This window comes from Notechis scutatus, chromosome 1 (genome assembly GCF_049901735.1).
Source record: "Notechis scutatus isolate UNSWTSFEM ecotype Mainland chromosome 1, rNotScu1.2, whole genome shotgun sequence".
NCBI lineage: Eukaryota > Metazoa > Chordata > Lepidosauria > Squamata > Elapidae > Notechis > Notechis scutatus.
The window spans coordinates 106,341,984-106,364,398 of NC_142009.1; the positions used below are offsets into that span (position 1 = coordinate 106,341,984).

A 22,415-nucleotide genomic window follows, 5' to 3' on the forward strand; every position below is an offset into this window, starting at 1 on the left:
ATGAGTGTTGGAGGTGTTGGCCATTTCCAAAAGAATGGTTCTTCATGAAGTAATTTCTGCCCTTATTTGGTGATTTTTTAACAGACACTTGCTCCAATATAGTATGCACTTACCCACCCACTCCCAATTTGGTAAGTAAGAGGCCAAAGCAACCTGAGGTTGAAAGGTTTAATTATAAAACAGGGAGAGAGAAAAAGGAATGACTGTGACTAAATGGAACCATTTCTCTTCTACTCTTGCTGTTCAGCCCTCCTGTTGCTCTGACAGCGGAGGCCTTTCTCTTCCTTTCCCAAGCAGGCATTGGGGAGGGATAGATGGCTAACATCACATTTTAACTTAGTCTTGGGAGCCAAAATAAGGGGACTGCAGGATTTGCAGCTGCGTTGGTTATTATCATCACAACAGGCCCCTGGCTGCAGTCACCTTCCCAATTTTCTATGCTGCCAGTTCTCTATTCTTGTTGAATTAGTAGCTGTATGTGATATTGCCTCCACCTTTGAATGCTCAAGGTTGAGCAGACTAGGGAAGAGAAGCCAAACAGGGCTGATGAGAGACAATGTTGTTTGCTGCAGACATTGACAGAAGAGAGATTGGTCAAATCTACCCATGTAAGGCATAGACAGTCTCCTCTTCAGATATCTTGAATGGGACATAACTTGGAGTTTAGAGCTACCATATTTCGACTATATTCTGGACGATCATTAGATGGCAACAATGAGATAGAAATGTCTAATGTCTGGATTTTTGCAGCCCAGATTTGGAAGCTTCAATAAATGACAATAATACCAAAATTTCCCTTTCTTAATTGCTCCACTGCCCTACATGCTGGGAAGAACCAAAGTTATATAGGTGAAAATATATAAGATTGTGTCAGACAGAAAAGGTTGCTGCTTACTTTATATTTGTTCATTTATTTATTTTTATTAAATTTATATGCTGCCCATCTCGCTATCAAGGGACTCTGGATAGCTTACAATATAATAAAAACAACAATATAGAAATAAATTCTTTATTTGAATGCTTGAACTTTTGAATTAGTACTTGAGTTTGATTAAATGTGCATTGTAACATTTTATCCAGAAGCCTCTGGGCAGAATAGTTCTCAGTCACCTAGTTTAGTATGGTATATATGCGTGTGTGTGTCTGTGTATGTGTTTGTCTGATTTATTTTGGCCATGTCATGCATGCAAATTCATTGGAGAAGTCAGTGACGCTATGATTGGTTAGTGGCTCAAGAAGAAGGGGCAAGCAAAGAATTTGCTGGCTTGATACCATCAAAGGTGATACAAAGATGAACACCGAACAACTAAAAGAAGCTGTGCTTGACAGGATAGCATGGAAAGCACTTGCTATAAAGTCACCAAGAGTCAGACCTGACTGTTGAAAGTAACAAACTACAGAATGTGTGGTGAAATAAGAAAAAATAGGGTCAAATAAGAATGGATGGATGATAAGTGAATATAGATTGAACACAAACTTATGCAACCGGTAGAAGAGGAATATGTTGAGGAGGTTTGTCATATAAAGACAATGAATGAGGGCCAAACAAATGTATGAAGTAGGAGAAAGTTGAGAGAAAGTGGGAGAATGAGACAATCATGTTTGGATGGGATTGATGTGATCCTCAAAATGAGAGATGAGTTGATTAAAGAAGAAAAGGCAGTTTATAGATTAGTGTGTAGACATGATAGAAGCAAGGTTGGAAGTTATAGATATAATGAACGGTAAGTTGGAGTAAGATTGGTTTAGTTAAATTTCCACTTTGCTCTTCTGCCCTTGTTTTTGACTTTTCTGCACTTTGTATCATGTTGCTTAACCTGAAAAGAATAGCCCACAAATATATAGATGACAACATTGGTGAGTTGATTCAAATCTCAGATGATCTCCAGTTGTCTATATAGTACTTTCTCTCTGATTAATGAATAATTGACATTCACTCCTATTCAAGGATAAAATAGAAGTTAACCATCTTTTCAGCCCAGGGTATCCCCATAAAAAAAAAAGTCACTTCAAATTTCACCAGATTTGGTTTACTTTTTAAAGTTCACTTTGTGTCCTACAAATCCAAACCACCAACATTTGAAGTAAAATTATGTATATGGAGGCAATGTCTTGGTAGGAACAGAATCTAACTTCCATCCCTGGTAGTTACAGAGGTCCTATTCTATTTATATAGTATTGTGCATGTTCAGCTTCTCTCATGCTTCTTCAAAATATGCTTCTTGTTAGATTTTAATTGAATAGACATAGGACAGCTTGAAAACCCCTTAATAGTGTTGGTACAAAGCATTTTATCTTGTTTTTTGCAATCTTCATGTAATATTAGTTGTTGTTAAATGATTTCCTACTCTTAACTTCATGATTTTAATCCCCTTCTTTCAGCTAAATGCTGATATTCAACCGTTTATCGATGGAAATTCAAATGAATCCCTGCCATTTAACTTAAATTCTGCTCCTGTAGTATTCCATCAAGAGTTTGTTGGAAGAGAAGTCTGGATTAAGCAAATTAAAGAGGTAAATAGGTCAATTACATCTATAGTGGCTATGTTTGTACATCTTACAAAATCATAATCATCCCTTCATATTAAATTGTTTTTAAAAACCATAGTTAACATTAACCACAGCTATAGAGTCTGAATCCAACTATTCAGTTTGATAAAAAGTATTGTTGTTATAATTCTCTTTTTTCTTCCATTTGAAGAACACTAAGCACTTATAAAAAGAATCAGTTTTGCTATTTCTGCATGTTTATTATTTAGTAGAACTAGAAATTAAATGTGCTACTGTTGAATGTGTTTAAGTGCATAAAGTCTATGATTCTTATGGTAATTTCCTTTTAAAATTCATCCGGTTAGACTCAATTTTATTAAAATACAAAAATAAATGTAATTTTAAATATGCTTGCCTTCCCTACAGTTTTAGTTTTACAATAGTTGAATATTTCTAGCACAAAGCAGAGGGAATGAGCTGCTCATGCATATATGATTATAATTCAAAACACAGCTGGTTGGGCACGTGTTAGCCGACTGGCTTTGATATTATTGCTTATCTTATGATTGTGGTTCCTTCCCAAAAGCTATCTTAATAGAAGCATTTTAATGTAAGCCTCGATATAAGTCCTTTAACACAGAGGTCTCCAACCTTGGCAACTTTAAGACTTGTGGACTTCAACTCCCAGAATTCTCCAGCCAGCTCTGCTGGCTGGAGAATTCTGGGAGTTGAAGTCCACAAGTCTTAAAGTTGCCAAGGTTGGAGACCTCTGCTTTAACACATGACTCTTTCTTCAATGGATAGTTTAAATAGGAAATAGAGTGAAGCACCCCACCAGCAAGCACCCCTTCCTTCTTTTCTTCCCAGGGAACCCTTCAAAAAGTTCGACGGTGTGTATTTTCTACATTGCAAGCCCTGTCTTTCTGTAAGGCTGATCCTTCAGAGCTATATTTGCTACTATGGTTTACATTCAGAGGTGGATGTAATTTGCTTGCTCTCATTCTTTCTCATGAGACTGTAATTGCATAGAGGAAAGTAATGCGGAATATGGCTAAGGGCCATGCTTCATTGATCCATAAACTCATCACAGTCTTTCTCAGAAGCAAAAGAAATAATTCCACTTGAGGGGTAGTTATAAGAGCTAGCTCCTTTGTACAGGGTGTTTCATGTCCACTCTCTTAAAGATGTCAGTAGAACATAAACTAGTAGACATCTGACAAGCCAAATGTGAGTTCTTAAACCTGATGACAAAACATATGGGTTTTCTATTTAGCACAGAGACGCGTTGGCTCAGTGGTTAAAGAAGCTGAGCTTGTCAGCTGGAGAAGTTTGAGACCCGAGCTTCGCGCAAGGGCACCCCATTACTTGCTCCAGCTCCTGCCCACCTAGCATTTGGAAAGCATATAAATGAGAGTAGATTAATATGTACCACTGTGGTGGGAAGGTAACAGTGTTCTGTATGCCTTTGGCGTATAGCCTAGCTGTGATGGACACATGACCATTGAAATTGTCTTCAGACAATGCTGCTCCCTCGACCAAGAAACAGAGATGAGTTGGACATGACTGACAGAAAACTTTTACCTATTTAGCACAAAATGTTAGAGTTTTCTTCAAGTTTTGTGCAGCTTATGATTTACAGGCTTGTAATAATATAATTTTATTTGTTTTTCTTACATGGTTTAAGACTCAGGGCAAAGAAGATTTAATAGACTATAGCAAGGTGAGTAGCTAAAATAGGTCTTCATTCTAAAGACTTGTTAACTTTTATGTTTGAAGGAATATATGAACGAGCCTTGCTATTACTTTTATAGTATTTCCATCTCAGATTTCAATCACAAATTGCCTCGTAAAGCAGCTTATAACAATTACAGTACAATGTGTGTGATACAGGTATATAAACTGAAATAATGGGGCAGGATTGGATTTTCAGCCGAGTCTGATTTCAGGCATGATAGACTCAGAACTGGATGCACTTACAAAGGAGCACAGCAATCAGGTGTACAGCCAGCAAATATTCCTATATCCAAGTGTGTTTCTTATTGCTCCTGTGTATTACTGATGCAATTATTGTTGTTCTTGTTTTTAGAAGGCTTATTAGGATTAGATTTGAGAGCCTTAGGCTAATTATATTCTAATAACTTACTTTTGGGGAACCTTTGTAACTTCAACTTATATGCATCGCTACCAGACATATTCTCTGCTAATTATATTTGCCAGTCCCCTATCCCAGAATTTAACTGTAACAAAAGAGTGGTTATAGGAAGAGCTTCCACTAGGTTGGACTTGCCTGAATGGACATAAGCATTAACAAAAATCTGCTGCTTCACAAAATTTGGTAATGGAACCATGTTGCTGAATCTCATTTGAAAGTCTCACTTTCTAGATTCCCCAGAGAAAAGGGATGATTTGCATGGATATCTGGTTGTTGCAGATCAACCTGCTGCTATTTTTGTGACTCTTTCTTATTGTTAATTTTGCCTTTAAGTGCTACACTTAAGGACACCTGGAAGACAGACAGAAGGCAAGTGTTTGAGCCCTAATTATCAAGACTAACGGATCAATAGAACTGTGGATTCTATAATGGCCTTAAGGCTTGTTGAATTTGCTAGTATAGCCAGATGATACCCAGGTAGTCCTCGATTTGCAATTCTTTTTGTGATTGTTCAAAGTTAAAACAGCACTGAAAAAGTGACTTATGACCTTTTTTCACACTTGCAACCGTTGCAGCATCCCCGTGGCCATATAATCAGAATTGAGGCACTTGGCAACTGGTTCATATTTATGATGGTTGCAGTGTTCCAAAGTCATGTGATCACTTTTTGCAACCTTCTGACAAGCAAAGACAAATGGGGAAGCCAGATTCATTTAACAACCTTGTTACTAACTAAACAACTGGGAAGAAAGGTTATAAAATGAGGCAAAACTCACTTCAAAATTGTTTTGCTTAGCAACGGAAAATTTGGGCTCGGATGTGGTCATAAGTCAAGGGCTACCTGTAGAAATTTTGATCCTGTGCTTATCAATATCCAAACGATATCCTCTGTAAGTACACCCTGAAAACTATAAATAAGTCCTTGAGAAGGCCACCGTAGTGAACTGTAATGTGAATGCCTTGAGTAAATCTTTTCTGCCCTATATACAAAATGTGCTTCATATATTAGTTAGATGTACCATCCCAAGTATAGCATTTATAGGAATGTATGAAATATAATACTTTTAAACAAGGACATTTAGTTAGGACTATTGTTTTTGTCACTTTGCTTGAGTTTTATGTATCTTAAGGTTCAAACTCTGTCTAATACTGTAGGTTTGTATTTCTTACTAATGTTTAATTGTCTGGTTTAAACCTTGTTTGTTAGTTTGTTTAATTTATATTGCCACCTATTTGCCCATGGCAATTTGAGGTGGCTTACAGAATGTAAAACCATATTTAAAATAAAAAACAATAAAACTAACAAAAAGAATCAAATAAATTAATAAAGTACAATAGAAAAAAATTTGGAAAAAAATAAATAAAAAAATCATCCCCAACTCCCACCCCCCGCCCCGATGACCGCAGATCCCACAAGCCATTTGATGGGCTCCATCCCGCTCGGTTCCCCAGGCCCACTGGCAGAACCAGGTCTTCAGTGCCTTCCGGAAGAGTGCTAGAGAGGAGACCATTCTAATCTCTGGGGGAATGATATTCCAGAGAGAGGAAGCCACCACGGAGAAGGCCCTTCTTCTGGGTCTCACTTGTTGATGGAAGTTGAAGCGATTTTACAATTCTTTTTTTTTAACCATTAACATTTTTATTGGGTTGTAAAGAATTATAAAATACAAAATACAAAGTAAATAGGAAAGCACTGGAGAGGGGAAAGGGAAGGAGAAGTGAGAAAGTTGAGAAAAAAAAGAAAAAGAAACATTGACTTCTGACTCGCTCTGTTACAGTAAAATACATTAACATCACATCACAACTTTTTACTTTTTCATAAGCCATTTCTATAAAGATCTTATCAGTATAATCGTGAAAAACTCAAAGTCAGAGTTTCATTCTTTTCCACATCAAGCACGAAGTTCAGTCTCCATGGGGAAACAAAACTTATGTTCTTTTCTTTAATCAAAGTGGTCAATTTTGCCATTTCAGCCAACTCCATCAACTTCTGCAACCATTTGTCCATAGTAGGAATCGAAGCGTCCTTCCATTTTTGTGCATACAATATATATGCTGTCAACATATATAATAACAAAGTTCCAAATTTTTTCTCTAGTTCTTTTTCCATTAAACCCAAAAGAAAAAGTTCTGGTTTCATTTTAAATCTACATTTTCAAAAAAATTGTATTAAAATATGAATCATACTTCAATTTTTTTTTTTGCTTTATCACATGTCCACCATAGATGATAAAAAGTCCCCTCTTTACTTTTATACTTCCAGCATTCATTTGACATACCTTTATACATTTTAGATAACTTATCTGGTGTTAAATACCAAAATTTTGCAATTTTACAACTCTTATTATGGGGCGGGAAGAAAGCATACTTAAATTTAAAATACACATGGGGAATCAATGAGATTCATAATCTATATGGATAGTAAACATGTTGAAATTGGGATGGAACGTCTGTGTTACGATTAATAATGATAACACTGTATTGTTCTATAAAATACTCTGCTATTGTTCTCACAACAAAAATAAAGGAAAGGGAAACTGTTAACTCTGCACAGTTAATCACAGTAAAGATTACTTGAGACTGTAATCAATCCTAGCATCTATTTTCAGTTTGATACACATGATGCTATTGTGGGAGATACATTGGGATCTAGAGTTTCTCTTGGCAGGAATGCCAAATATGTCAATAACCAACTGCTACCTTACAATAAACATGAGAAACTCAAAGCCAGGTGTCCATTAAGCTGAAAAAGGCAGGAAAAGAGGTACTGGCTTAAATAGGGAAGCTGTGAATAAGTGTTGCACCTACATTTTATAGAAGGCAGTCAACTAATTTAACTGGCTTCAGTCTAGCGTGCAATAAACATTCTTAATTAGATCTGCCATGTCAAATGTCCAGGTAGTTTCTGCTGAATCAGAGCTGGTTCAAGGAGAGACCCGAGAGCTAGTTTGTCCCATGCTGAAGTTCTTCCATAATATAGAATTGTTTAAATTAACAAGTTCTGACTTGAATTGTCCACTTTACATTTACTAAAATGTAAAGTTCCATAGCTCTTTCATACCAACGTGTCCTTTGCATTCTGCAGGATCCTTTTTTTGTATATGATTTTGGCTTACTTCAAAAGCCCACTTTAGTTACTACTATGAGAAGCCATTTATTGATATTTAAATATTAAAACTAATCAAATATTCTAGAGAACTGTGACCATATGAAAACCAATTATCTTTGATATGTTAATATCCTATTCTGGAAGGGGATTATTCTTTGGACTCCCATGAACAAAAAGGAATTAAAAAATATAGGTTAAATGCAAAAACATTAGAGTATTTGAAATCGCTCTGCTGAAGTGTAAGTCCTCAAAACTTGTATACTGCCTGTGCAGATGTAGTCTTTTCAAATGTAGTGTTGTCTTCTGATCAGAAATTAAGAAAAAGAACAATACTGGTAATAGCTATATATAAGGAAATGATAACGGCTTCCTGAAAATGGCCTGATACAAATAAATGTAAATAAATACAACAAATATTGCTTGGGCTTACATAGTATCTTGAATTGAAAGCATTTTAATTCATGGGAGAAATGTTATTTGCATGATTAAATAGAAAGTTTCAGCACCACTAGTCTCTTAATCTGTAGCAACAATCGAATTACTGATTATTACTCAAAATAGTGATGTGTTAGTACCTTCATTTCCACATTAGCTATTCCAGCTGTGTCGGCCATGCAAAAATTATGGCTACTTTTTTAAAAAAAATGCAGTGATTCAAAAGGTGCTTTGTTTGCATTAATATTTTAAATACATGTTTATTACTCTTCTTCGAGACAAGCACTAAACCCATCTTACAAGCAGCCTAAGCAACAACAAACAAAGGGGCGGAGAAACGGGGTCACAATTGTGAAGCATCAGGGAGAAAGCCAAGTCTTTCCTGTCATGTGACACAGCCACATCACCATCATAGCTACCAGATAAGTATTTGGGTCCAGGTCTCCAAGCGGAGATTGACTTAAGAGCCAAACAGGTAAAGAGGGAGAATTCATTTTGAAGTGGTTTTGGAAGACTGTGCCCAGAGAGCTGAAGGGAAGGGTTGTATCCTCAGCAACAGCCCAAAATGGCTAATTGATGCCAGGCTGATCTGAATGCCCTACAGTCACTTTAGCAGCATCCCTGATAAAACAGACAACATAAAACATGTCAGATTGTATCCACAGCTATGTAAAACCGCTATGACTTGTTGCCTGTTTAAACACTACTTAAAGTAAGTACACTAAGGCTGCCTTATGTACATTTGGGGATGAGATGAAGGCATCATGCATCATGGGGACTTAGAAATAAAAAGGTTGCTGAGGATTGTTTGTGCCATGTCTGGGTGCACATGGGGAAAGGCCCTTGGATAAAATGGCAGGTATTTTACTTTTTTGCTTTTACACTGTCAGGCCATAATTAAAAGTAATATTAAGAACTTGTATGGTATTCAGTTTCACAAATAAGTACAATTGGTTTGGGAGTAATTTTCTAACTTTACTTTGATTCTAAAAAAAGATTTGGAGCAGTGCTTTCCCCATATTAATCCATTTCTTTGATAATGTATTTCTATAATTAATTTATTCAATTGCTTCATCTGGCTTTTTTTTTTTTAAATAATCAGTCTTAATGAACCTTCCTTCTTTGCCATTTAGACTTCATAGATTCACACCTTGTGATCCAAATAAAGATTAAGAATCCAGACTTGGAAGCACAAATCACGTGTAGATTGTTTCCTAATTTCCCTGGAGCCCTTGAAACGTTCTGATTGGAGGTGGAAATTCCTTTGAAACATGAGGAAGTGTTACTGCAGACCACGCTAGAAAAAAGGAAAATAACAAAATCGCATATCCTATACGTAGTGAGAGAACTTCTTCACTGACTCAAAAGTTTTCTATAGCCCAAATGAGACTTTCTATTTTTTAATGTTAAAATCTGGATCCAGCTCAGTAGGCATAGTTTTGTAGTAAAGTTATACTCCCTATATTTAATAAAAGAACCAAACTGTTAAATATTTGGCAGTATCTTTCTAATTTTATGTTTTGACAGGAAGAGCTGTGTTATAGCATAGCCAAAAAGTTATATAAAATGAAGCACTTTAAATAAATGTTTGTCCAACTGCCATTTAAAAAAGGAGGAGAGGTTAAGGAGAGAAGCCACAAACACCAATCAGATCTGTAGTAAGAAATACAGAAACCTTCCAACTGTAACAAGGAAAAGTAAATCTATTAGCTACAAATTGTATTGGCCTTGTTTCAGGCTAACAGCTTGGTAGACGAAATATCAGCACTTAGTGAGGCAGAAGGTTCTCCACAAGAGAAAAACAAAATTAGAAAAGCATGGCAAACTCTTAATAGATTAGTTAGTTGCTTGACCACAAATCAATTTTAGGTTTGCTTCCCCCCCCCTTTAGGAAGTTACGAGATTTGATATAGGATGCCATATAATACCCTGTTTCTCCAACAATACGGCCTCCACCAATAGGAAGACCCAGCATGTTTTCTAGGCATAAAATCAAATTAAGCTCCTCCCCCCAAATTTAGGCCTATATTAAAACATGCAAAATGGGGGGAAGGGTGGGGGGACTTGCCGTTAAGAGCGCCCTGTGGGCAGCAATTCCTCGCCACCAGCCGCTCCTAACGGGTGATCATGGTGAAGCGCAGAGAGCTCCCTACTCCCACCAAACACCTTTGCTGCAGACCCAGGACCTTTGCCGCTGTTGCTTTCCCTTCTGCCCATTCCGCCGCCACGTTTGGAGCTGCCGCTTCCGTGTTTGGAGTGCCGCCGCCATTTGGAGCGCCACCGCCATTTGGAGCACCGCCGGCATGCTTGGAGCTTCTGCTTCCGTGTTTGAAGCTGCCACCCTGTTTGGAGTGCTGCCGCCATTTGCAGCACCGCCACCACGTTTGGAGCTGCCGCTTCCGTGATTGGAGCTGCCGCTTCCGTATTTGGAGCTGCCGCCATGTTTGGAGTGGCAGCGGCCCTCCAAATGGCGGTGGTGCTCCAAACAGCGGCAGTGCTCCAAACGCAGAAGTGGCAGCTCCAAACGTGGCGGTGGTGCTCCAAATGGTGGCAGCACTCCAAACACGGCGGCAGCTCCAAACACGGAAGCGGCAGCTCCAAACGTGGCGGTGGTGCTCCAAATGGCGGCAGCACTCCAAACATGGCGGCAGCTCCAAACACGGAAGCGGCAGCTCCAAACATGGTAGCGGAATGGGCAGAAGGGAAAGCAACAGCGGCAGGTGCCAAAGGTCTTGGGTCTGCAGCAAAGGTGTTTGGTGGGAGTAGGAGCTCTCTGTGCTTCGCCATGGTCACCCGTTAGGAGCGGCTGGTGGCGAGGCTGCCTCGGGGTGCTCTAGATGAGGATGAAAGGGGGGAATTAAGTCACCCCCGAAAAGACGGCCTAGCCGTTTTTTCGGGGCTCAAAAAAAAAAAAAGGCCTGGCCTTATTTTATGAGAAACACGGTAAGTGCCCAATAAAGAAGTCTTAGAGCTAAAAGAGCGAGAAAGACCAGGGAATGGTTTGGTCTGAGTGAGAGTCAGTCACTAATTAAAGCAGGAAACTCTTGCTTCTGGAGCACAATTTTGTGATTTTGTTCTGTTCTAAAGATGGATAGGTTTGGATTCTATTTATATTTGAGAGACTGTTGTAGCTGTATACATTTGCTTTCCTGAACATGGTAGATGCAGAGTTTATTCAGATGTGGGGGCAGTGAGAAGGTTGAAGTTCCAAATAAAGAATGCACTTTTGCAGTACGAGCTGGCAAAATCAAGGGTAGCTGGGTTTGAACTATTCCTTTCCCCCAGCTTTGGGCAGTTTGGGCAGACTTTTGTGGTGCTCTGTCAGTGTATCTTCTATATAGGAAACTAATCAGAATCAACATATTTTTCTCAATGTTGAAATTTTTGAATAATTTTGTTCAATCTAGCTGGAATTGAAGTGGAATTTCCCTTCAGTATTCCACCTTAAATAATAATAATTTAAAAACTCACACATTTTTTAAGACAGTCAGTGACACTGACAATCATTCTAGTAAAGAAGCTTAAATGCTTATATTTACTTCTAGAAATATACATTGCCAGAGTGAAAAATGCCACTTCTTCGCTAGGCTAAATATCTAGAATTAAAATGGTATTAGGGGAAAAACTAATTATTGCCTTAAATTATCTAAATCATAGGGTATAGATTTAATAGGGGTATATGAAACACCACCACTTTTTTTTAGTATAAGTTAGAACTTGAAGGACTCTACAAAATCCTTTTTGGCCATACAGGCTGGGAGAAAGACTCCTTAAGCTGGAGAATCAGAACATTAGAGAAAATAGAATTATGTTTTGATGAAGTAGCCAGATCTCAAGTTCAAATCAATGTGTGCTACATTTCTTTTTCTGCAAAAACTCACTTCTGCTAAGACTTAAAAAATATATAAGTAATTCCTGTGTAGGTAAAAATTCTGAGGAACGTGACTTGAGACATTTGCTGTTACAAAAGCAATACAGTAATTGTTTTACTTCTGTATACTGCTGCTTTTAGTTGATTGTAGACATAATTTTGATTGTACTGTATTGACTTAGGTCAGCAATTTTGGTTTATTTAAAAATTAGTCATGATATAAATAAATAGATAAAAGTACATTGTATCTCAATTCAAGGACACTTGGAGAAAGCCATTATGGAACATCTCAGGTTTCTTCTTAGAAACCTGAAAGATACATTAAATTACAGGATCCGTGGCTGGCCCTAACCTTTCTATCTGAACATGACCATCTCCCTAAAAGTGATATTTCAATCCTGTTAACTCCATTTGAGATAAATGCCCTCATATTTCAACAGAAGATGAGCTGCTTCTTTTAAAGTACAAGTGCCTGCTCATAGCTGAAAGTACAAAACATATTTGTGGTGATAACTGTCCATTTCTTGAATATGTTTATTGTACAAGAATATGGCTGGATTTACTCACTTTAAAAGAAATAAGGCTATATGTATGTCCAATAGTTAAATGCCCATGTGGGAGGATGATAAATCTTTTTTTCTTGTATTGTAAGTTTTGAAATGGATGTCAAGTTGGACATAGTTTTTAAAAAAGGGGATAAGGCTTTTTCCTTGTAGCTTATACATATTGTCCCTTCATGACAACTATGTATAAACAAACTTAGAAGGAATACCCGTGCAAAAGCTTCAACAAATAAGAAAGAAGTTTTGAAGATTAATATTCAGTTGAAACCAGAACTGTTGTTGGTACTAATGGAAAGTCAATAGGGAAAGAGTTGTGAAAGATTGTTCTTGCGTATGATGACTTCTGTGAGATTATTATATGCACAAAAATGGAAATGTTCTGAAATACCCACAACGGAGGAATGGCTGGTAACGATAACAGAATTAGCAAAGATGGCAAAATTGACTTGACTAGAGAAAGGCAATAATTAACATTTATTACAATGTTATTTATTCATTTATAAGCGATTGGACTTTTTGCTGAAGGAAGAAAAAAATGAACTTGTGATTTATGGGTTTAATAATTAGAAAGGGTAAACAATGGAAAGAAGGAGACTATTTTGTAACTTTATGGAGAGAAGATAAAACATAAATGTACTTACAACTGCTGCTAAGAAGACCGGAACTTTCACCTTTCCCCCTTCCCTCCCTTCCCCCTCTTTCCTTTCCTTCCCTTCCCTTCCCTTCTGCTGTATTTCTTTTCACTTTTTTTACTTATTACTTTCCTTACTTTTCTCTTTCAAAATCCATATTGTTTTTATTCTTAAACATTTCTTTAATAAAATTGTGTGTGTGTGTGTGTGTATATATATATATATAATAGATTTTCACGGGTACAGGTATAGTTCTAGGTATGTTTGGGTCTTTTCTGTGTAAGATTGTATCTATCTTGGCAACATTTGGCGGTCCACTTTCCTCAGGCTGGTGCTTTAAGATTAAGATCTTACATGAAAGCCCTATATATCTATCTATATCTCTCTCTCTCTATCGTGTTTCTCCAACAATCGGCCTCACAATGGAAGGCCCAGCATGTTTTTGGGCATAAAATCAAATTAAGCCCCTCCCCCCAAATTTAGGCCTATCTTAAAATATGCAAAATAAGGGGGAAGGGCGGGAGACTTGCCGTTAGGAGCGCCCGGCGGGCAGGAATTCCTCGCCACCAGCCGCTCCTAACGGGCGATCATGGCGAAGCGCAGAGAGCTCCCTACTCCCACCAAACACCTTTGCTGCAGACACCTTTGGCACCCGCCGCTGTTGCTTTCCCTTCTGCCCATTCCGCCGCCACGTTTGGAGTTGCTGCTTCCATGTTTGGAGTGCCGCCGCCATTTGGAGCTCCAAACGCGGAAGTGACAGCTCCAAACATGACGGCGGGCAATCTTTTATTTTATTTTGGTTCAGCGAGCAGAGAGAGACTGAGATGCCTCCATCCGAGATGGCAACCTCACTAGTGGATCACAACTGGCTGGAAGCCGAACGGCGGGATACGATGGCAATATTTTGGAGCAAGAGGAAAGGGAGAGAAGAGTTGCGAGGCGTAATTTGCAGGAGGAAGTGGGTGTACCCCACGGCAGGGAGCCCAAGGAAGAAGGGTCGGTAGGCAACGGAGAGCGTCCTGTATCTCCGGAAGCAGCCTAGAGACGCGCCCGGGAAGAGGGGCAGATGCTGCCTTGTAGTCCCCAAACCAACTCCAAACGCGAAGGTGCTCCAAATGCGAAGCCGGTCGCTAAAGAGCCAGAAAGCAGCAAGGGCGCAAGGTGGAAAGGACAGGGTCACGATCACACGGAGATGCCCAGAGAGCGGAGCGCACATAACTAAAGGCGGCGCACGCAGTTGGTTTGGGGACTACAAGGCAGCATCTCTGTGCCTCTTCCCGGGCGCATCTCTAGGCTGCTTCCGGAGCTACGGGACGCTCTCCGTTGCCTACCGGCCCTTCTTCCTTGGGCTCCCTGCCATGGGGTACACCCACTTCCTCCTGCAAACTACGCCCGCAACTCTTCTCTCCCTTTCCTCTCGCTCCAAAAGATTGCCATCGTATCCCGCCGATTCGGGCTTCCAGCCACGTTGTGATCCACTAGTGAGGTTGCCATCTCGGATGGAGGCATCGCAGTCTCCCTCTCTTGCTCGCTCTGAACTTCGCGCGGACCAAAATAAAAGATCGCCGCCGTCATGTTTGGAGCTGCCATTCTGCGTTTGGAGCTCCAAATGGCGGCACTCCAAACACGGAAGCGGCAACTCCAAACGTGGCGGCTGAATGGGCAGAAGGGAAAGCAACAGCGGCGGGTGCCAAAGGTGTCTACAGCAAAGGTGGGAGTAGGGAGCTCTCTGCGCTTCGCCATGACGGCCTAGCCGTTTTTTCGGGGCTCAAAAAAAAATAAGACCCGGCCTTAATATGTGAGAAACACGGTATCTATCTATCTATCTATCTATCTATCTATCTATCTATCTATCTATCTATCTATCTATCTATCTATCTATCTATAAATCAGATGATAGAAAAGGCTTGTTTCTCATGAAATTGAAATGTTAGCAGGAAAGCAATTTTTTTTCCATTCAAGATGAAGGTTCCTTCTCCTCTTTTGCAGAAACAGAAGCTCATATAAGTGTTGCAAATTCCAACACTTCAAATACTGTTTAATCCAGCTACATTATTAAACATATGCTTCATATTTTCTAGTTGAATTTATGATCCAAGAGTATTAACTTATGGTAAACAAGCTGGTACCATCTTATGTTTCAAACTAAAGTCTCATTTTGAATCTTGACTAAAGTGACAGTTATAGTCTGAAACATCTGGATGTATCCTTAAATCCAAGAAGAAAAACCTGTTACTCATTTATTGTTGTGACTTTTTAATATCATTTCTTTAGTTTTTAGAATTTTTTTTCAGAGAAATGGGTGTATTGAACTTTTGCTCTGTTTTGGTAATAGCTAAGTAACATAAGTAACTTAAGTTACTTATTATGGCAAAATTTTTCATAGACTACAATTTAGGATTCTGAAACCTTGTGTCATTACATATATTTAATCTCTAAGTGCCCAAGGTTGTTCTATCCTGCAGGATTGTTTAATTGTTCATAATGAAATACTTTTACCGATCAAAGTTTCAAAAAATTCTGCAGAGTGCAAGATCAGCCCAAAGACCTGCATGATTACCTTTAAAAAAAATTGGTGAAATATTCCCAAGAACTGAAGCGTACGTACATTATTTCTGGTTCTTGATTAATCTTATTGGGGTCTTGGTACAGAAAAAAAATGTAGTCCAAAAAAAAGATCATTGTTACCATCTTGGAAACTATATTCTGAAATCTGTATCCACTTTAAATTAAAAAATATGTTAATAATACAATACCCATTGTATTGGAACGTGCAGCATGAAAATTATAGTATAGTAATATACTTGCTGGTAGTGAAATTTAATTCAAAATGTATATTCATGTATTCATTAAATACAGAGTACTTTGTTTTATCCTTTCTAGTTAATTACACACCACAGAGATGAATATTTGAAAGCTTTTTATGGTAGTTATGTTGTAATAAAATGGCTTAATATCTGTACTTATCTGTAAATGATGGACTAATTTAAATCAATTAAACTGTTTCATTGATTAGAAGATACCAATATAATTTAAGTAATATAGTTAAATATGCCTTTGAAACCCAGTTCATGAAACTACAAAATCCATGATGTTTTCTTAAACATTCTGCATAGAGTTATTTCTGTCCAAGCTGATAATACTCTGCATGTGTTTTCTCAGTTGCAGGATGCAATCAAGGCTAGCAAAGGTGTGACTTCAGCTATTGACCTATGTCGTTGCCATGGAAACAGCGCACTGGAAGCTCTAGAATGTTTCCCTCCCTCTGAGGCCAGATCTGCCTTAGAAAACATTGTTTACGCTGTGACAAGATTTTCATAATGTAGAATTGGATTTTCATAATGTAGAATTGGGGGGAAGAACTGCTGTTCATTTGTGGAAACAAGACGAACAGAACAGGTGATTGCAAAAGTCAGCTCTGCCATTGCTAAGGATCCAAATGCATTTGTGGCTTTTTTTTTTTTTAAAAAAAAAGTGTTTCTGTTCCATTCACTACATTCCCAGATGAACACGTCTCCTTCGGAACTGCTGCAAACAAAATTAGGAAAAAAAGGTCAAACAGTTTTCAGTTGTCATGCCAGAAGCACACTTGAGGCTGCACTGGTAGAAATAATTAATGACACAAGCTTCTGTGACCTCAGCAAATGGACAGGAAATAAGTCCTTATTGATTGGACATAGTCAGGGATGGCGCCAGCATGGTGGCCTGTGGTTTTCCTGCAGAAAAGAAGACAGAGGGGGCCATGAAGCTGCAGGTGTTGGGAGCACTGGTCTTTAAGCACGTTTTTAAGCGGGGTGCTTAAAAGTAGAATTAATGTAGCAATTTATCAGCACAAAAAGCAGCTTGATGAATTGGCAGAAAGGAACGGATTTTTTTTTATCGAACTACATGAAATGTTTCTGTAGCACTTTCTGTGCACCCTGAAATATAAAATAACCTTGTAACTATTCACGTTTAAACAGGTTGCTGAAAGAGTGGTGTAAGTATGGAAAGTGTTTAATGTTGAATTGTTTGTGAAATTCTGTTCTGTTTGTGTAATTCTGATTAAAAAAATGGAGCTTTAAACCGCGTTTGCTTTTTCTATACGGTACAAAAACAAATACTGTGTTTTCTTACATTTACCAAGAATATTTTCTCCGTTTCCATTTTTGACAAATGTTAAATCAATGTCTGCTTCAATTCCCTATCATAAAGGATTAAGTGATAGTTCTTCCTCTCTTCCTTCCATACAGGATTTCATTCCCTGAATGGATGTGTAAGAAGTGTTTTAACCTTACTGTGTCAAATGTTAAAGTCCAATTACAGAGAGAATACATGGTATATCAGAAGCCTGCAATCAGACACTGTCTCTATTTTGTTCATAGGAGATGATTTTTGTGGTTTGCATGCTTGCAATCTGAGAACATCGTTGACAAGAAGGCTGAGTTTACATAAATGATCCAGATTGAGACTCAGCTACCTTTCTTCCTTGTGTGGTGTAATTACAGCCCAATCTGGAGACAGCTAGCACAGCAAACAGATTTCATTACATTGCTCTTTCAAACACTTAGTGGAGTTATTTTAGTTAATTTTTTTTCTCTGTGTCTCTCCAGTGATGTGTCATACACCTTCTGCATAATGGCAAATATTTCACCAACAGAAACATTATTTTTTTAAAGTTGAATATTTAGTTTCACTCATGGGATACACACGAGGAATTAATGCATTTTCAAACTTCGACTAGACTTTTATTACTTATTTCCAAAAATATTATGACACTTTTAATATTGTGTAATTATATGAATAAATCAAACTATTTCAGTCCTAAGCAGCATTCAGTTTTGAAGGATGGATGGATGGAAAGATGGATGGCAATTTTTTGGTTTCAAATATTGTTTATCATTAAGGGTTACTTTTAAAAATTAGCACATGTAACATAATAATTTGAAATTTACATTATCAACATTAGACTACATATGCCACCAATCTTATCTTATAGAAGTCTTTGTAATAAATATGTAAAAATACCCACAAAAAGGACACAGAAACAATACAGCTAAATTATTAAGATATGCAGATTGTGATAAAAGTAGATGGGAAACTGCACAGCTGCAAAATTGTCAGAATTTTTAACAACTTCAATTTTTATTTAAGAATATTATTTTCTTAGCCTAAGAATTGCTTGATCTATGGGGGACTTTTTGATTATAGATACTTCCATGTTTATATCTGGTAAGATACAAAAGGGACCTTAGGAGAAAGTTATGTCATGTGAACAGAAATCTTCTCTTGCAATCTTAGTTTTTCTACACTTTCAGGAATCTGAAAATAGGAGCATTTGGTATCATTGTGTAGTATTTAGCTTACAATTTTTTAAAAAAAACAATTGTAATTTATTGGATTCTGAATTATAAGAATAATTTAAATATACCAAATTTAAATACACCAGAGTTACCATGTGGCAAATTAGGCAACTAATAAATTAGACAGAAAGACAGGTAGATAAAATATGCACTGGAAACAAATTCCTTGTGTGTCGAATCACACTTGGTCAATGAAGAATTCTATTCCGTTCCATTCCATTCCAGCTAAATTAGGTGGGTGCGTTGTATGTCTGCCTACTTCATAGGGGAGATATGTGGCTTGTCATGGTTGTGATGACATTGATATTGCTCAAGAGTTGTTCCTCAACATTGACATTTTAGAAATCAAGATTAATTTTGATATAAACTTTTATTCTTCTTTAAAAGTTTTTTCCCTAAGCATTAGTGTTAATAATCTCTAGTCAATTGTATACTGTACTCAATATAATGTATTAATTATGTTTTATAATAATGCAATAAAACCAAAGAAGAGAAAAGCTCCCCTTGATACGTGCAGGAGTACATACCATACTTTTAGGCATAGAACACACGTTAAATCAAGGGAAACTGCCAATCTGGCACCTAGTAGCAGTAAGACTGCTTTAAAGAAAATAATTATTTTCTCGTGGAAATAATTTCATTTTAGAGATACGTCAGGTATCTTGGAACAGACTGAAAAAATAATGCATTGGTGGCCAAAATCAAGTTTATTGGAAAGTTCAGTGAAAAACATCTGCCAATTGAACTATAGGAAGTTGAAGATGTATTTGAATAGTTTTTCTGTAATGCCTTACGCTGCAAAATCACAAGTTATCAATTTCTACACAAGCTCACTTCTAATCAAGTTTTTTTTTGCACTGATATGTAAACCAATACCTGGTTCAATATATAACTGAAGATTAAATAGGGCAAGCAAATCAATTATGTAAATAAGTTAAATAATAAATGGTATATCTGCAAGAGATAACATATAATCTTCCATTCAAAGTTTGCTGATCCGTATCATAATATTTCTACTTATTCATAGGATTTTTATATCTGTTTTTATTTTATATTTCAGGCATTGGAATCCTAATCTCTAACTGAGAGCAAAATCATAACCTCTCCTGAATCTATGAAGGTTTCTTTCAACAAATACTATTTTAGGAAACGGTGATCAATGGCTCAGTTCTGTTGGGATTGTGTTAGAAATCACTTCATTTCCTGAATTAAGTTTTTCAGTCTGCTCTGTAACACTGTAATTAGTACAAGCAGAATGCAGAATCTGATCCTGTAAATCTTTTTGAGATAGCTGAAATCTAACAAAAACAATCTGCAGTGTACTGCTGGGAAATACAGCATATTCTTTGCTAACCACATTTCTAAATCCTACTGCCTTTTTTTCTTACATTTGCTTACAATGGCAGATTTTTTTTCCCCTAAGAAAGGCACACTATTTTTATGGTACATACAGAATTTTTATTCAATGTTTCTATTAAAACACTTCATAATGGAGGTGTCTTGGGTTGCTTGGGTCATCCATTAGGATTGGTATCTTATTTTGAAAGACCTGGGGGTGAAACCTTCATACATAGTATAATTATTAACAAGAGACTCATAAATTCTTCTGTATTAGGTCAACCTATCCTATGCCCTACAGGACATCAATATCTTTTTTTTGTTTTGTTTACTGAAGGATTATTAAGAAATGAAATCTTCAAGCAACTGCCTGTAACAATTCATCCTCTATTCTATAGAGAATGCAGTACACAACTCGGTGGCCTTAATCAGTAAATTAACATGATTTAAATCTAAAAGAAAAGAAATTTACAGAAGTGGGAATGACTACACATTCAAATAAAATACGTTGCTTTTGTAATTGTTTTTCATATTCTTAAGATTACTGACATGCTGTATTATGGTCAAAGATCCAGAAAAGTGGGGTACAAAGAATTAAAAAGCACAAAAAATACATCAGAATAAAAAATTGCATTTTAAAAGCTGAAAATATATATTTGTGCATGTATGTATATTATGCTATATATGTATTGTGATAGATCTAACTTGACATGCTTCCCATACCCTCCTCTGTGATTGCTTTTTTAAAAAATTCAGCTTGTTAATATTTGTTATTAAATAAAAGTATATTTTATTCTGACGTATCTTTTATGCTTCTTAATTGTTTGTGCCCCACCCTTTTTACGTGGGTCTTTCACATGATAACGATTTGATTTGATGATATAGTCATTCCCTGCATTAGTCAAAAGAATACTTTGGCTCCCCCGTGTGTAACAGATTCACTCACAGCCACAAAATTTCTGAATAAATTATGTCATTGCATTTTAATGCTTGTGCTTGAATAATTTTTCCATAATACAAAATTGAATGTTTTTTTAAACATTTTATACTTGTCTATATTATCTAATTGTATACTGTACAATTAGATAATATAGACAATATAATGTATAATTGTACTGTTCTGCTTGATAAAGTACATCATTTTGCGAATACCACCCATTTAAAATATTTTGCTTATTGCATTATAAGAGATAGTTTTGAAAAACTGACAGGGATAGACAGAATTTTATCTCCCCTTAAATCAACCAATGAAATTGATGGGAAAATATATGTATAATTACAGCATATAATAAACCTGTAGAAGATATGATAATTAGTGCTGCTAATTTTAATGGTTTAAAAGAGGGTTCGATAAATTCATAGAGGATACTCTATAATTGGTTATTAGACTTGGGACTCAATGTTATCTCCAGATTTCAAGCAATTTCAATTTCAAGCAAAAGCTGCAAGTCTCAAAGTTGCTTTTTCAAAAGGCAACTGGACAATGTTTTTTCCTTGAGCAAGAAGACATTTCACTTCTCAGGATGGGGAAGGATGATATTTCTTTGCAGTCATCTGGTTGTTAGCACTTTCTGAGCCATTGAGTCCGTTTAGGGGGTTAATCTGCACCCTCAGGGTCACCTGAATCAGAGTGCAAATGGGTTTGGAATGTTGGAAAATTGCTAAAAGGACTGCATTGTAGATAGGACATAAATGGTGTTGTATTCCTCCTCCTCTTTTGAGAGATGGATGTTCAATTCTAAAATAGATGGCCGCTTTTACCCCTTTCAAACCAATGGCTCTCTCAATCCAGAATGTCCGGAATTTGCTGTCTTCAAAAGAATGACCTTTGTCTTTTAAATGCAGATGGACCACTGAATCTTGTCTCAATTGATTTGTTCTCCTATGTCCATGAGGGCAAACGGGCCCGTTTTGTTACTTCTGGGAAATACTTTCGGTACACCACAACAAAAAGGTTTGCCGTCACTGTCCTGTTGTGCCATGTATCTGTGATTTTTTTTCTCCAATGTACAGATGTGCACATCTCACTGCATATATCACATTGCTTTATTTGTGTCTGGATATTTTATCCTCGAGGTAGACAACCTGTCTTGGTGTATTCTTGGGTTTATAGTATGCGTGTATATTATGTTGGTTTAAAATAATCCTCCTGAACTTTTCAGATATTCCTGCAAAGTATGGAATGATGTCACTTTATTTGTTGTTCTCTTCTTTGTTATGAAGGAGCTCCTGCTGGGTCTTTTGCTGGATTTAATAAAAAGGCCCAGTTGGGATAGTTACAAGTTCTGAGGGTTTCCTTGATTTGTTTTAGTTATTTTTCTTGCCCCTCTTTACTGGTAGGCAAACTTTTAGCCCAGTGGTGTAGTTTTGATTTCTCCCATTTTGTGCTCCAGTGGGTGGTGACAAAAAAAATGTAAATCGTGTACTGGTGGTCTATGTGTGTGTTTTTGTAAACTTCTGTAGACTGTTACATTTCTGTCCTC

The 22,415-nt window shown here is 37.1% G+C and overlaps 1 protein-coding gene across 5 annotated transcripts in view; it reads left to right on the plus strand.

Moving 5' to 3' along the window:
- Positions 1 to 17,317, plus strand: part of PDSS2 (decaprenyl diphosphate synthase subunit 2) — an 89,344-nt gene extending 72,027 nt beyond the window's left edge. For 2 of the 5 annotated variants that reach the window (XM_087942605.1, XM_026666631.2), the window contains 3 exons: positions 2,383 to 2,514; positions 4,175 to 4,210; positions 16,415 to 17,317. In XM_087942605.1, coding sequence (XP_087798731.1) covers positions 2,383 to 2,514; positions 4,175 to 4,210; positions 16,415 to 16,573 — 327 coding nt within the window. In that variant the 3' untranslated portion in view covers positions 16,574 to 17,317. Of the gene's footprint in view, positions 1 to 2,382; positions 2,515 to 4,174; positions 4,211 to 4,380; positions 4,518 to 4,975; positions 6,692 to 16,414 lie in introns of those variants that run through there. The other 3 variants (XR_015745242.1, XR_015745241.1, XM_087942600.1) reach the window with 3 other exon arrangements.
- The last annotated feature ends 5,098 nt before the right edge of the window (positions 17,318 to 22,415 follow it).